This window comes from Bufo bufo, chromosome 7 (assembly GCF_905171765.1).
Source record: "Bufo bufo chromosome 7, aBufBuf1.1, whole genome shotgun sequence".
NCBI lineage: Eukaryota > Metazoa > Chordata > Amphibia > Anura > Bufonidae > Bufo > Bufo bufo.
Window position 1 is genome coordinate 60,220,720 of NC_053395.1, and position 15,951 is coordinate 60,236,670.

Genomic DNA, 15,951 nt, shown 5'->3' on the forward strand with positions numbered 1-15,951 from the left:
GTGCTCTGTGCTTTCATCTGGATCCTATTCCTTATCCATTTATATTAGATAGTTAGTTAGCTCATATATATATATAATACAGATAGTTAGCGGGAGATAGTCAGTCATTGTAGGTTAGACAGTGATATAGTGTAGCTGATAGGTTCCAGTGCAGGGTGTTAGGTAGTGTGATAGGAATTACTGTTTCTCAGCTGTCCATACATACATGCTACAGACATGTTGTAATGTCACAACAATACTTAGTGCACCAACCAGTAATATCTACTCAGACCTTATAAAATGTGAAGTTGCATGTAATGCGCAAAAATATGCGCATCATTAGTGCCGATTTGCGCAATCACGAAAATAATGACTGGAGATTACAAATTCTAGAATTTGATAATTTATTGCGAATATTATGGCAAAAATTCGCGAAATATCGCGAAAATGAATATTGCCTATGCTGCTCATCACTACTCCATAGTAGAAATGCCCATTGTGCCCCCTTCACATTAGTAAAGCAGTGGCCGGACTGAGGGGGGGCGGAGCCCCCTTTAGGGGAGGCCCCCATGACGGGGGTTTGGTTTCAGTGAGCTGGGGGGGGGGGGAGTGGTCGGGCTAGGGGAGAGGGAGGGGGCTTTGGCAGGGAGAATAGGTTAGGATAGGTTAGGGGTGTGAGGGGGTGGAGTCGAGGGGTTTAAATAGGCAGGGAAGAAGAAGGCTAGGGGCCATTTTAGGTAGAGAGAAAAGCTGGTACATCACCTGAGAGATGGAGCGTCTGGAGGCCATGATCGGCGAGTTGCGGGCAGCGGCTGAGGTGAGAGGCCCAGCGTGGGTCCTGGAGCAGATCCAGCTGCTGCTGGGGGGGCCGAGTGAGGTGCCTGTCTTGCCTCACTCACCGGTATTACGGCCGCGGCGGGCCAGGCCGCCGGCGCGCCTTTCCCCATCAACTTCCCCCCCTAGGGCTCAGCGCCATATTAGGAGCCCCTCTCGGGACCCTCCACGTCGGGTGCCGCCGACACCAGCTTCTACTAGGTCCCGGCGTGGGAGGAATCCTCACTGTAGGCTGAGCCTTGTGGGCGGCCGGGCCCGGCCGTCCACTCCTGCAAGCGGCGACGGCGTGGGAGCGGGACCGGGTACTGCGGGCGCCCCTGTAACTCCTGGCACAGGGGCGGCCCCTCGGCGTGGGAGGTCAGGCATTCAGCGCGGGGCTGCTGCATGTGGATCCGGTGGTAGCAGCAGGCCCCAGGTTGCAGACAGCTCGAGAGGCTCCGCCCCCGGAGCAGTTATGATGACATCGTTAACCCCGGCGTCCCTGGTTTGCATAGAGCCAGGGGACAGGAGCCGACCAAGCCCAGGAGATGTGAGGAGGTCCGGACCGTGGAGGGATCCTGTTGCAACGCGCGTTCCTGCCCTGCCAGGAGGCAGGGTGAGGATGAAGGTTCCAGCGGCATGGTCTATCCGGGAGAGGACGTCCCTGGTCCCAGCGGGTCCAGGGGACAGAGAGACGGCGACAGCGTGACGCAGAGGAGGGATCTTCAGGAGTCAGGACTTGCGGCTGATGGGAACACAGCGCCCAGGCAGCCAGGTGAGATTGCATGGGGTCCACTTGCGCAGGTAGTGCAGGGTGTGGGGGCTGAGGTGGGGGGTGTTTCCCAGTTAGAGTTGAGTAAGGGCCTGGGGCAATTGTTGGGGGGTCTGGCGGGGTTGGTTGCTAGTTGGGGGTTGAGTGGGGGGACACCGTTGCAGGCCTGGGGCGTGCAAGGTTTGGCTGCGAGCGGAGGGTCGTCGGTGGAGCCGCAGCGGGGGTTGCCGGGTGTGGGGGTGTCGGTACAGACGCAGGCGGGAACGGAGGGGGACGAGGATTCCATGCGGGTTGATGATAAAGCAAAAGGGGAGGTTTATGTTTGCTTTGAGGGTCCGTTGGGGGCGCATTTGAAGTCGGAGGTGAGGGAGAGGATTTGGAAGGGGGAATATGTGGAGATATTTTCCTTGCTTCCTTTGGAACGCTTCAATCTGGATAGGGTGCGAAGGGAAGATGGTAAGCGGGAGGAGGAGGAGAAGCGCCGGTATAGGTTAATACCGAGGACGTTTGCAAACTGGTTGCAGGCGTTCGCGATATTGGCGAGTGTGATTGGGGAGAAGACTCCGGAGGCTTGTTCGGGGTTGTTTTGTTATTTGGACGCAATCGGGGAGGCGTATCGGGTGTATGGGGGAGTGGCGTGGTTGCGGTATGACGAACAGTTCAGGCAGAGGAAGACGGTTCGCCCTGAGATGCGGTGGGACCATAAGGATATTGCTTTATGGCTGAAGGTTACGGCCCCAGTGCGTTCGGGGCAACCCTTTCGTGGGGAAGGTAGTAGTGGGGGGTCGGGCAATACAGCGGTTGCCTCAGCGAGGGGACTGTGTTTTGCCTTCAATGAAGGCACCTGTAGGTTCGGGCCTAAATGTAAATTTAAGCACGAATGCTCAGGCTGTGGAGGGAATCACGGGGCAGCGCGGTGTTTTAAGGGAGGCAAGCAGAGAGGGGGGGATGGTTTTGGAAAAGGGGGTGACGCCGGTTCGGCTGGAAAGGATGCAACCGTACTTAGATAGGTACCCCAATAGGGAGGCGGCGGGTTTGTTGGTTTTGGGTTTTGCGGAAGGTTTTCGAATTCCGTTTGTTCCGGGTGAGGCGGTGTTGCTCAGGAAGAATTTGCGGTCTGCTAGGGAGCATCCAGAGGTGGTGGGGGAGAAGTTGGGGAAGGAGGTGATGCTGGGGCGGATGGCGGGTCCGTTTTTAGAGCCACCGGTTTACAATTTGCGGGTGTCACCGCTGGGGGGCGAATAAGTTTCGCTTGATTCATCACCTGTCGTTCCCGAGGGGCTCCTCGGTCAATGATGGTATTGACCCGGCGGTTTGTTCTGTAGTATATACATCGTTTGACGCGGCGGTCGGTTGTGTGAGGCGTTTTGGGGCGGGAGCGTTGATGGCAAAGACGGATATTGAGGCGGCGTTTCGGTTGTTGCCGGTTCATCCGGATTGTCAGCATTTGTTGGGATGTTTTTGGGATGGGGGGTTCTTTGTGGATCAGTGTTTACCCATGGGGTGTTCATTGTCGTGCGCTTACTTTGAAACTTTCAGCTCGTTTTTGGAGTGGGCAGTGGCGGACTCGTCGGGTTGTGAATCGCTGATTCATTACCTGGATGATTTTTTGTGTATAGGCCCCCCGGGGTCGCCGGTTTGCGCATTATTGTTGGCAACGTTGAGTTCGGTTTTTGAGAGGTTTGGGGTCCCGCGGGCGGAGGGTAAGACAGTGGGGCCGGTGTCAGAATTGAGTTTCCTTGGCATAGTGATTGACTCGGTGAGGATGGAGTGTCGGTTGCCGGGCGATAAGCTGGTAGATCTGAAAGGCTTGGTGGCTAGGGCGATTCGGGCAAAAAAGTTGCAGTTGAGGAAGCTTCAGTCGCTGTTGGGGAAGCTTAATTTCGCTTGCCGGATAATGCCCATGGGGCGAGTGTTCTGTAGGCGGTTGGCGCAGGCAACTGGGGGGGTGGTGGCTCCGCATCATTATATTCGGTTGGGTAGGGAGCTGCGGGCGGACTTACAGGTTTGGAGTTCTTTTCTGGACCAGTACAACGGTCGCTCGCTGTTCATAGGGGAAGTTGTTGAGGCAATTGATTTTGAATTATTCACGGATGCGGCGGGGGGTTCAGGTTTTGGGGCTTTTTGTGGAGGTCAATGGTGCGCTGGAGTGTGGCCAGCTGTTTGGGTGGAACGGGGCTGGGTGAAGAATCTGGCTTTGTTAGAGTTGTTCCCTATTGTGCTGGCGGTTGTGTTGTGGGGAGAGCGGTTCCGGGATAAAAAGGTTCGTTTTCACTGCGACAACATGGGGGTGGTTCAAGCGATAAATGGGCATCGTCGCCATTGGTGGTGCGGCTGCTGCAGCGGTTAGTGTTAGAGTGCTTGTCACTTAATGCTTGGGTTGTAGCTGTGCATGTGCCGGGGGTTGACAATTGTATTGCTGACGCCCTTACTCGTTCGCAGTGGAATCGTTTTCGGCAGTTGGCTCCGGAGGCGGAGGTGATTGGATTGGAGTGTCCGGGTTGCCTGTGGGAGCTGCTGGAGGAGCATTGATGGGGCTTATTCGGGCGTCATTAGCTCCGGGTACGTGGGATGCGTATATGAGGGCTTGGAGGGTGTGGGAGGACTGGTGTGCCGCTTTGGGAGGAGGGATTGAGGAGCCGGAGTTGGTTTTGCTAATGTTTTTGGGTCACGGTAGGGAGCAGGGTTGGTCGGTTAGCAAGATAAACAGTTACATGGCCGGGTTGGCTTTTGGTTTTAAGGCTCGGCGGATGGTGGATGTGACAAAGTCATTTTTGGTGGTGCAGGCATTAAAAGGTTGGAGGAGGATGGGTGCTGGGGTGGACGGGAGGAGGCCAGTCTCGTTTGGGTTGTTGCTTAAGTTGGGGGGGCAGTTGCGGACGGTTTGTCGGTCAGAGGGGGAAACGAGGTTGTTTCGGTTGGCTTTCTCGCTGGCCTTTTTTGGGGCTATGCGGGTGGGGGAGTTGGTTTGTCCGTCGGTGAGTCGGGTTGGGGGACTTTTGAGGAGGGATGTTGAGCTGTTTGATGATAGGGTAGAGTTTATTATTCGGCGGTCAAAGACGGATACGTTGGGTAAAGGGAAGAAGGTGGTGCTTTTCCGGGTGGAGGATTGTGACATGTGCCCGGTTCAATGTTTGCGGGATTATAGGTTAAGGAAGGGGGACGGGTCCCCATTGTTGGTTCATATGGATGGCACCTTTTTGTCGCGCTTTCAGTTTTCTGCTATTTTTTCGAGGTGTTTGAGCCGGGTGGGGGTGGATAAGGTGGGGTATTCTAGCCACTCCTTTAGAATCGGGGCAGCGACAGAAGCGGCTAGATGGGGTGTGGGTGAAGACGTTATTAAAAGGATTGTCCGTTGGGAATTGGCGAGGTTTAAATCTTATGTGCGTTTGGATCGCTTGTAAAGTGTGGAGGGTTGGTTGGTGTTAGGTTTATTGTGTTTGTGCAAAGCTGCGGTATTGTTCTTTTTGTTCTCTCGTTACAGATACAGCGCCCGCTCTGGTGTGGATTGTGGGGCATTCCTATGTCTTCTGGGGGGCCGTCCGGGCAGCGGTTCGGCCGGACGGTCAACAGCTAGGATTTGACAGGGAGTCTGCGGTGGTAAGGTGGATTGGGAGGCGGGGTATGGTTTGGAAAGGGGTGCTGCCTGAAATTCATAGGTTCGTGAGGATGGATAGGGCACCGGAGGTGTTGGTGGTACATGCGGGGGGGAATGATTTGGCGGCGAAGCCTATCCGGGAGTTGATTAAAGGGTTTCTGTCACCCCACAAAACTCTTTTTTTTTTTTGGATAGTTATATTCCTTATAGCGCGATATAGGAGAATATAATAGTCTTACTTACTTTCATGCGGCCGATTCTTTAGAAAACGAAGTTTTATAATATTTAAATCAGGGCTCTACCAGCAAGTAGGGCGTCTACTTGCTGGTAGCCGCAGCAGAAAACCGCCCCCTCGCCGTGTTGATTGACAGGGCCAGCCGTGATCTCCTCCTCCAGCCGGCCCTGTCAGTATTTCAAAAATCGCGCGCCTCTGGTCATTCGGCGCAGGCGCTCTGAGATGAGGAGGCTCGTCTCCTCAGCACTCCCTCAGTGCGCCTGCGCCGATGACGTCTTCTCTTTCGGTGATGTCATCGGCGCAGGCACACTGAGGGAGTACTGAGGAGACGAGCCTCCTCATCTCAGAGCGCCTGCGCCGAATGACCAGAGGCGCGCGATTTTCTGCTGTGGCTACCAGCAAGTAGACGCCCTACTTGCTGGTAGAGCCCTGATTTACATATTATAAAACTTCGTTTTCTAAAGAATCGGCCGCATGAAAGTAAGGCTACTTTCACACTAGCGTTCTGCTGTCCGCTTGTGAGCTCCGTTTGAAGGGGCTCACGAGCGGAGCAGAACGCTTCCGTCCAGCCCTGATGCAGTCTGAATGGATGCGGATCCGCTCAGACTGCATCAGTCTGGCGGCGTTCAGCCTCTGCTCCGCTCGCCTCCGCACGGCCAGGCGGACAGCTGAACGCTGCTTGCAGCGTTCGGGTGTCCGCCTGGCCGTGCGGAGGCGAGCGGATCCGTCCAGACTTATAATGTAAGTCAATGGGGGCGGATCCGCTTGAAGATGACACCATATGGCTCAATCTTCAAGCGGATCCCCATTGACTTACAATGGAAAGTCTGAACGGATCCGCTCAGACAACTTTCACACTTAGAAAATTTTCTAAGTTTTAATGCAGACGCATCCGTTCTGAACGGATGCGAACGTCTGCATTATCGGAGCGGATCCGTCTGATGAAACATCAGACGGATCCGCTCCGAACGCTAGTGTGAAAGTAGCCTAAGTAAGACTATTATATTCTCCTATATCGCGCTATAAGCAATATAACTATCCAAAAAAAAAAATATGAGTTTTGTGGGGTGACAGAAACCCTTTAAGGAGATCAAGTGGGATTTCTTACGGTTGTGGTCGTTATTTGCGGATATGGTGACCATATGGTCGGATATTGTCCCCCGGCAGGTGTGGAGGGAGGCTAGGTCTGTGGATGCGGTGAATAAGGCGAGGATAAAGGTGAACAGGGCAGTTGGGCGTTTTATGGCTAGGAACAGGGCGGTGGTAGTCAGGCATAGGGATTTGGAGGCGGGAACGGGGGCTTTTTGGAGATCGGACGGAGTGCATTTGAATGCGGTGGGGTTGGATATGTGGAGTTTGGCGTTGCAGGAAGGCATTGAGGTGGCCCTCAGGTTGTGGAGGAACGCCCGGAGTTGAGGTGGTCAAGTCCGGTCATTGGTGGCGGTGGGGGGGGGGGGTCCTTGGAGTTGGGCACGGTGGAATCTGAGGACAATTGGGGGGGCCCCACGGTGGGGGCTGGACTCCCAGGTGGACCGAGCGGTTGTGGTGAATCGAGAGGGGGTCATTCGATGGTGCCTTTGAGCTGGGCGGTACGGCTGGAGGCAAGAATGGCTCACCCTGGTTTGACAGCTCGATGTTTTGGGGCTTCAAGGACCTCCCCCCATTGGGGTTTTTATACTGTATTAGGTTATGTTATGGTTGTAAATGTTATTTAATAAACGGCTGCTGTGGCCATTACATTTCCAATTGGTGGTCCGAGTTTTATTGGGATTAGAGTTCTGGGGTGGAAAAGTGTAATGGTGGTTTAGAGGTGAGTAAGGTGGGTATGAAAGTAATGGTCGAGGCGAACATGGATAACCAATACCCTCGTCATGCCCTCTGTGTCCCCTCTGTATATAAAAAAAAAAAACAACAACACTGTAATTACTCACCTTGTCCCGATCCTGAAGCTCACATACCCATTCCTTCCAAACCGTCCCAGATCCGGTGGGACAGTCACGGATTTCAGTGGCTGTCCCGCTGTCCCAGTAAGGGGGAGGTATGTCCCGCTTTCTGGAGGCTGTCACTCTGTCCATAGGAAGCAGAGACAGTTGCCATAATGTGAAACCGAGAGCTGTCTCTGGCATCGGATCCCTGCTTCATTATTCCTGCCGGCTCTCCACACCTCTGGTCTGTGGGGGGGGGGGGGGGGGGGGGGGGGGGGGGGTGGCGTTAGTCAGACTCAGCTCCACCTCGTTCACAGACCAGAGCAGCCGATGTCCTGCTGCTGCTAGGAACAAGGTAAGTATGTGGTGTTTATTTTTTTTACTTACTGTGAGAGGCACAATATGTGCATATTATTGGGGGCACAATGTGGGCATATTACTGGGGGGCACAATGTAGTCATATTACTGGGGGGCACAATGTAGTCATATTACTGGGGGGCACAATGTGGGCATATTACTGGGGGCACAATGTGTTCTTGTTCTTGTTCAGGACCCGCACCTATCAGACAGTGGGGGCATATCCTAGTGATGTGTCCCTATTGTATGTGATGGTAAAAAACCCCTTTAAGGGGACTGGGTCGGATTAGGTGTATAGTTATGTTTTGGGAGGAGTTAGAGGCGTGGCCTAGTGCGGAAGAAATTTGCTTTGTGCGCCGCACATTGTGTCCCTCTTTGTTAGTTTACCGGCACAGCGATCTTTTTGCAGGCACAGATCATTCTGCAGCACTGTGTGGGCGGAGCTTATGCAGATTCCCGGGCTGCAGGCTCCGCCCACACAGGCTGGCAGCGCGATCTGTGTCTGCAGGCTGAACGGTGGAGTGGGGAGAAGTCTTCCTTCTTCACCATTCTGCGCGCTGCCGGCCTAAAGGAGGGGAGGAGCGCTGGAAGCTGAGCGGTGAGTGACAGGACCGCAGCTCCCAGCGCTCCAGCAATGAGCGCTTCCATCTATATTGATGGAAGCGCTCATTGCTTCTGGCACCCCCCTGAGAGCCGGCACGGGGCGGACCCCCCCCCCTAGTACGCCACTGCGTGGTTGTCAAATGCAGGTTCTGATGCAAGTGTCAACAGCAGTATGTGAAGAAATCCTTATGGATCCATCAATAGCTGTAAAGTTTTAGCCCACAAAGTTGACATAATAAGGGATGAGCAAACTTTGCAAGTTCAGGGACCCGGACCCAAACCCGGACTTTTTTTTTTACTGAAGTCCGGGCTCGATGTTTGGGTGTTTTTTTATTACTTTATTATTTTTCGTTATAACATGTTTATGGGCAGGGCTAAATGCGTCTTGGACGTGGGTAAGGCATGCCGAACCTGAACTATGGCTGAGTTGTGCCGGAAGCCACGGGCGTGGGTAAGCCTGGAGAGGGCGTACCCTATTGGAGTGTGTGAAAAAAGGGGTGGGAGGGAGGGGCAAGTGAGACACACCACCTGAGGGAAGGAATTGGCAGGTATATATAGGGAGCTAACGCCCTGCCCACAAATACAGGCTGAAATCAGCCTTAATACTTATGGGCAGGGCTAAATGCGTCTTGGACGTGGGTAAGGCATGCCGAACCTGAACTATGGCTGAGTTGTGCCGGAAGCCACGGGCGTGGGTAAGCCTGGAGAGGGCAAAAAGACAAGTACGCTATGTTGTCTACACTGGTTTATTCATATTCTTCCAGCCCGCATGACCTATAACGCCAACGACTGAAAAGCTTGAGAAATTTCCCGGTGTGGATTCGGAATGTATCTGTTGAAGCAAGATGACCTCCAGCGCCCCATGGATCGAATAACGTGAGCGGGGACTTGGTGTTTCGAAGCTGACGATGCCGTCCCAATACGGAACGAGTGACCCGAAATGGCTCCTGGGTCGTACCCCAGACCTGCCGCCAGAGAGCGGATGTGGGACGTGAATTGGTTTGAAGTGAGGGGTTTGTTCTTGAAGGGCAGGAGCAGACTGTCAGGAGGCGCTGTCTGCAACAGGGACAATAATTTATTGAGGATCTGGACTGGATACCAATTATTCCGGGTAGGGAAATATTTAATTTCCGTGGATGGCCCTGTCTGGTTTATTTTGGTTGACGGAATGCTGAGTACATAATAGTTATAGTGCCACGACAGTTGTTCTTTGCGAAGACCGCCGGGTCTCGGAGAGCTGCCAGTGAACTCTCCTGGCAGGAGGAAGCCGTAAAAACTTAGAACATGGCCGCTTGGATGACCGTGCTGGTCAAGGGCCAAAAAGGATCGCCGTCCAGGGCAGAAGACAAATCCCTGAACAGCTTGCCGAACACCGGCTGTTTGCATTTTCCTGTATTCCCCTGAGGGCCGCCTTGATGACCTGGTTGGACAAGATAGAAGAACAACCCGGATTACTGAGCATAAAATGGAGTTGAAGGCCTGCTAGGTATAATTTGATAGTATTATATGAGAGCTTTTGTTGGGAATGGCAGAAGGCTATGAACGCCAGTAAGTAAGATATTTCGTCGCGGCCGCCCTGAGAATAGAGAAGTCTAAATCTCTCAAACGCTTTCAACCCCGCTTTATAATTCCTGGACATATTTGGCGCTAATGATTGTGTTATGAGGTGTTTTGCTGTTGAGATCAGAGATTCTAATCCATCACTGGGGTGTTGTATGCTGGGATTGTGGCACCCGTGGGGTCCGCGTCGGGCATCTCCTTGCGGAGCTTTGCCTGCTTTTAGAATGATAATGCCCGGAGACGCTTCTAGGAATCTGGGGGAAACATAAAGTAAACTGAATAACGTACCCGTGGGGATAGGATAAGGACCGTGAGACCCCTTGACCATCCGGGAGACTCCTAACTAAGAACCGAGCCCGGATGGCCTGGAGTGGGGTGTGGCGGACTCAATATGACATATGGCGTGGAAACAACAATGGCTAAATTGAAGGTCCAGTTGTCGCCCAGCATTTGGCTCATCCTGGCGGGACCCAGAGGCAAGATAAATGATGTGACATGGTATCAGTGGTAGCTGAACCTGGACGATCCAGGTGACATACAACATTAAACTCGGCCTGGACGATCCAGATGACATACAACGCTAAAGTTGGCCTGGACGATCCAGGTGACATACAACATTGAACTCGGCCTGGACGATCCAGGTGACATACAACACTGAACTCGGCCTGGATGATCCAGGTGACATACAACGTTAAAGTTGGCCTGGACGATCCAGGTGACATACAACGTTAAAGTTGGCCTGGACGATCCAGGTGACATACAACACTGAACAAGGCCTGGACGATCCAGGTGACATACAACACTGAACTCGGCCTGGACGATCCAGGTGACATACAACGTTAAAGTTGGCCTGGACGATCCAGGTGACATACAACGTTAAAGTTGGCCTGGACGATCCAGGTGACATACGACGTTAAAGTTGGCCTGGACGATCCAGGTGACATACAACACTGAACAAGGCCTGGACGATCCAGGTGACATACAACACTGAACTCGGCCTGGACGATCCAGGTGACATACAACGTTAAAGTTGGCCTGGACGATCCAGGTGACATACAACATTGAACTCGGCCTGGACGATCCAGGTGACATACAACATTAAAACTCGGCCTGGACGATCCAGGTGACATACAACATTAAAACTCGGCCTGGACGATCCAGGTGACATACAACGCAAAAGTTGGCCTGGACGATCCAGGTGACATACAACACTGAACTCAGCCTGGACGATCCAGATGACATACAACGCTAAAGTTGGCCTGGACGATCCAGGTGACATACAACACTGAACTCAGCCTGGACGATCCAGATGACATACAACGCTAAAGTTGGCCTGGACGATCCAGGTGACATACAACACTGAACTCGGCCTGGACGATCCAGGTGACATACAACGTTAAACTCGGCCTGGACGATCCAGGTGACATACAACGTTAAACTCGGCCTGGATGATCCAGGTGACATACAACGCTAAAGTTGGCCTGGACGATCCAGGTGACATACAACATTAAACACGGCCTGGACGATCCAGGTGACGTACAACATTAAACACGGCCTGGACGATCCAGGTGACGTACAACATTGATCTTGGCCTGAGTGGTCCAGGCGACAGATAATTTAAGTACGCAGTATATGTGGTAACTAAACTGATCGCGCGCCACTGACGAATCTTCCCAGCCAAATCTGCGTTTGGAAAACGGGGAGCCTGCCACGCGCAATTTTGTACCCCTGGCACCTGCTGGCAGAGTGAATCCCTGCCTCCATGAACCGCACGCCATCCGCGAGAAGGGGAGACCGACCCGTGGCCGCAAGTATACGGCACGCTCCATTGGACAAGTACTTACCTGGTGACAGACCGGAAAAACAGTTTAAGTATTGCACTATACCGTGTAGCGAACCGAAACTTTTGAAACAACCGTGATGCTTGCACGTGCCGGCAGCTGGATGTGGCTCCTCTTGAGAATGAAAACTTCTCTCAGGAATGTCGCACTGTGCAGAGAATCGTACTGAAGAGAAAAAACAGACGTGAAGCTTGCTGGGCAGCTAGGTGTGGCTCTTCCTACAGATGCAAGTGAGACACACCACCTGAGGGAAGGAATTGGCAGGTATATATAGGGAGCTAACGCCCTGCCCACAAATACAGGCTGAAATCAGCCTTAATACTTATATCGGAAAATAATGGCATTCTTAAGACGGAATGCAAAAGGGAGACCTTTAGAGGCATTCCATTTTGCAATTGTTAAAAATCAAAGTCTACGGGAGCATAACGGATCCGTCCTGGTTTCCGTTATGCAGGACAGTACTCCTGCATAACAGAAACCAGGACGGATCCGTTATGCTCCCATACACTTCTATTATAATGGAATGCCTCTAAAGGTTTTCCTTTTGCATTCCATCTTAAGAATGCCATTGTTTTCAGATAGAACCATGTGATAACGAAAAATAAAAAAGTGAAGTTCAGGTCCCTATTGACTTTAATGGGGTTTGGTCCTGGGGTCAAATTCGGAACCTGAACTTCCATGGGTTCATCATCCCTAGTCATAATGCCATCTTGCATTGGCGTTGCTGTGTAATTGTTGAACTGTTCACATGAATGCTGTATGCCATATATTGCTATGTCCACTACAGCATTTAACCCTGTGCAGTACATAGGATGAAAACCACAGCATGAAAATCCACAGGTAACTTTTTCTGCAAATTCTTTGAAGATTTTTTGCACCAAAATACGCCACGTGTAGGGTGGCTGCTTTTAGGCCGGACAGCCCTGTTTTCTGACTCCCTGTCCTCTGTTAGGCCGGACAGCCCTGTTTTCTGACTCCCTGTCCTCTGTCCACCGCAGGGCCTGAATGGACGCAGGGATGTCCTCCTTTTCAGTAGCTCACGCTCAAACAGCCATAAAAAACAGATGCAAAACGGCCATTAAAAACTGACAGATGGTCAGAAAATGGATGCACAAATGGTTGAAAAATGGCCATGAAAAACTGACAGTGCATTTTTTTCACTGTTGCTTATAGTGTGCATGTAGCGGCCTAATGTTTCTCTTCAGTTACAATAGGTAATGCAGGGTTTGACAAACCATGGCTATTGGAAAACTGTACCTTTTTTTTCCTCTTACACTAAATACATAAATTAGTGAAGAAATGTTCCCAATCATAGTTATGACAATTCATGTCTGCTGTTTTGCAGGACTTATAATGACACGTCGTTTTGGAGACCCGCATTCCATGTTTGACAGCCTGAGCATGGCAGCCATGGAGGACGACGTCAAGTTAGACATTGACGACTGTGAGAGGAGCTCGGAAATGAGAATAGACCGAAACATATCTGCTAGTGAATTTTCCTGCAGTTGTTGCCATGATATATTGGTGAACCCCACCACCCTGAAATGTGGTCACAGCTTCTGCAGACATTGTCTCGCCCAGTGGTGGTTGTCTTCTAAGAAGACCGAGTGTCCCCTATGTTGTGACAAGTGCGAAGAGTTTCCCAAAGTGAACATACTTCTTAGGTAAGTAGAGGTGGGGGCTAAACGTAATTCTGATATACGTATTTTAATGGTAATATTGTTTGAGGCAAAGATGATATATTCTTCATCTGTCCTACAGGCTAAGTGGCTCATCAACTGAATGCGATGGTAATTTCTCCTCTTTCATATCAATTAAAGGGTTGTTCCTCTATGACAACTTATTGCCTACTAAAGGGATAGACGGTAAATATTTTATCAGTAGGCATTCACTCACAGGGACCCCCATGTTCACAAGACAGCGTCCCAGAGTGAATGGAGAAATGATCTACATGCACTGCCACTCCATTTATTCTCTATGGGACTGTCGGATACGGCTATTTTCACATGCACCACAATTGATCCATTCATTCTGAGGACTTAAAGACCCTGTTCTTGTGATCGGTGGGGGCCTATCTATTGGATCCCCACACATATCAGATACTTATCACCTATCCTGTGGATAGGCAGAAAGCCCTTGAGGAGCCAGAGCGGAGGGTGGGAATGGTAGTGGCTCTGACTATAGGATGTGTCACAGTGGTTGCTCCCTAGGGCTGATGCAGTGAGAGGAGGGCACACCCTTTGTTTCTCAGGATGCTCCTGGTTGCTGGGGTTCCTGCAGGATGGTAGATTGGGGTGTCCTTGATGTTAAGTGTTTGTATGGATGCAAAGCAGGGTGTGTAGAGTATGCAATGGCCAGCGTATGGTGATGTACGAGTCAGTAAACCAGCCCAGCTTTAAACAGAATAAATGCCTGCCCTTACTGTAGTGAAAAATGGGAGTTGTAGTATATCCAACAACAAGGAAATACAGTCTCATCTGTACATAGTGCAACTCCTTCCACAGATAGCAATGTATGGCTTTTGGCCCACTTTATACACTATCTTGCTAAAGTCTCTCTCTCTAGAATCTCTGGCTGGTGACTGTATTCTTGCAATAATGCCTACAGTTCACACTGCGATGTGCAGGTCCAAATGACTACGATTGGTCAATTAATGCCCATGTGTGTAGGGCGTCTTAACTTGTTATCCCTAGTACTGCTGAGCTGTTCAATGTATCAATGGGTTTTGTAGGACAAACAGGATTGTATATTGATATAAATACACTCTGCAAGAAACTCAGCATCTGACCAAATGTTAATATGTAGAGAGAGCATCCACCTGAAGACAGTGTATCATCAGTAAATTACTTACAATTTTATTAGTTAATATATTTTTTATAACTTTGATAGTATTCCTTGTCATTGTCTGTATAAAAATAAACCTCTGAAATCTTTTCGCTCTGATCACTGAGCCTCACAATACTGACTATCCCTGTTTTGTGCAGATCACTTCTCAGTGGCCATCTCATTATCATCACAAGCAGGATTATAATGAAAGATATCTCTATGTAGATAACACAGGACCCAACATTCACAATAGTTGATGGTCACAGCTTTTCAACTACCCCTCCCTGCACAATAACCTCTGTACAGTTCACAGAGCATGGGTTAGTGATTCATCTTGTTATAGAAATATTAATAGTAGAAATCCGCTCGCATCAACCAAAGGTAAATCTCTCAACCACAGTCAGACAAAGGTGTTTTCATGTTCAGTTCTGCTAAGCAACTCCCCTGCTTCTGCCCAGTCTGTTCACTTTTATTGTTTACTCACAAAAGGTGTAACAATAGAAAAGGGGCTGGCCCATCACCCGACCACTTACTTCATGTAACAAGAATGCAGGAAGTGATGATATACAGGAAGTGATGACATAGGAAGACAAGACACCATCATTTAGAATAACATAGTTAGCTAAAAAATACATGTATACTATAACCTCCCATATCCTATATTATAACCTCCTATAACCACTGGAGTTAAATTTATCCAGCCTTGCTCAGTGATTAATGCCAGATAAAGTTACTATGATCCTCATGCATGTTTATTTACAGGACAGCGTCATTATCTCCAGCGGCTGATCAGGCGCACTAGAGACAACAAACGCACGTTCCTTTCATATATTGTTCTCTTAACAAATGCATCCACGCCAAGCCAATAAATCTGCGTCTTGCGCGGGGGCCCTAGCCGGCGTCCATACATCAGCCAACAAAACACTGCTCTGCTGAACACATCAGTCTTCCCCGGCCCACAGCCCAGTGCTGTGACAGGACATACACAGGAAGATATCCACTCCAATGGTTTACCCTGACACTGAGAGACATGATGACAATACACAATATATTAGAAACACATCCTAATAAAATTTCCACAACAGTCCCTCCTCTTTGTCATATGCTCCCCAGTGTCCCTCTACGAATCTCGATCTTCTTCTTTGAAAAAAACAGTCTTATCTACGAAAAGTCCTGAATCCATAAAACAGAACAGATGATGGAAAACAGAAAGTCAATCTTGACACGTAGCTTAAAACAAATCTTGACTCTGAGATTCTTTTCTTCGGGAGCTGACTCAGGAGGTGGTGTTTCGCGATGGTCGCCGGCTGGTTTGGAATCCTCTGCATCTGGTCCATGGTTTGGTCTTCCGGGCATCTTGTCTGTTCAGGCCTCGGTAACTCAGTCGATTAGACATCAGGAACATCTCACTCCGGCGTATAGAAGGAATGGAAACAAAAAAA

At 50.5% G+C, this 15,951-nt stretch overlaps 1 protein-coding gene across 1 annotated transcript in view; it reads left to right on the forward strand.

Annotated features, from left to right (window-relative positions):
• The first annotated feature begins 13,093 nt into the window (after positions 1–13,093).
• Positions 13,094–15,951, forward strand: part of LOC121008752 (bifunctional apoptosis regulator-like) — a 76,023-nt gene continuing 73,165 nt past the window's right edge. Inside the window, exon 1 of the mRNA XM_040441447.1 lies at positions 13,094–13,347. Within this exon, the coding sequence (XP_040297381.1) occupies positions 13,094–13,347 (254 nt within the window). The remainder of the gene's footprint in view (positions 13,348–15,951) is intronic.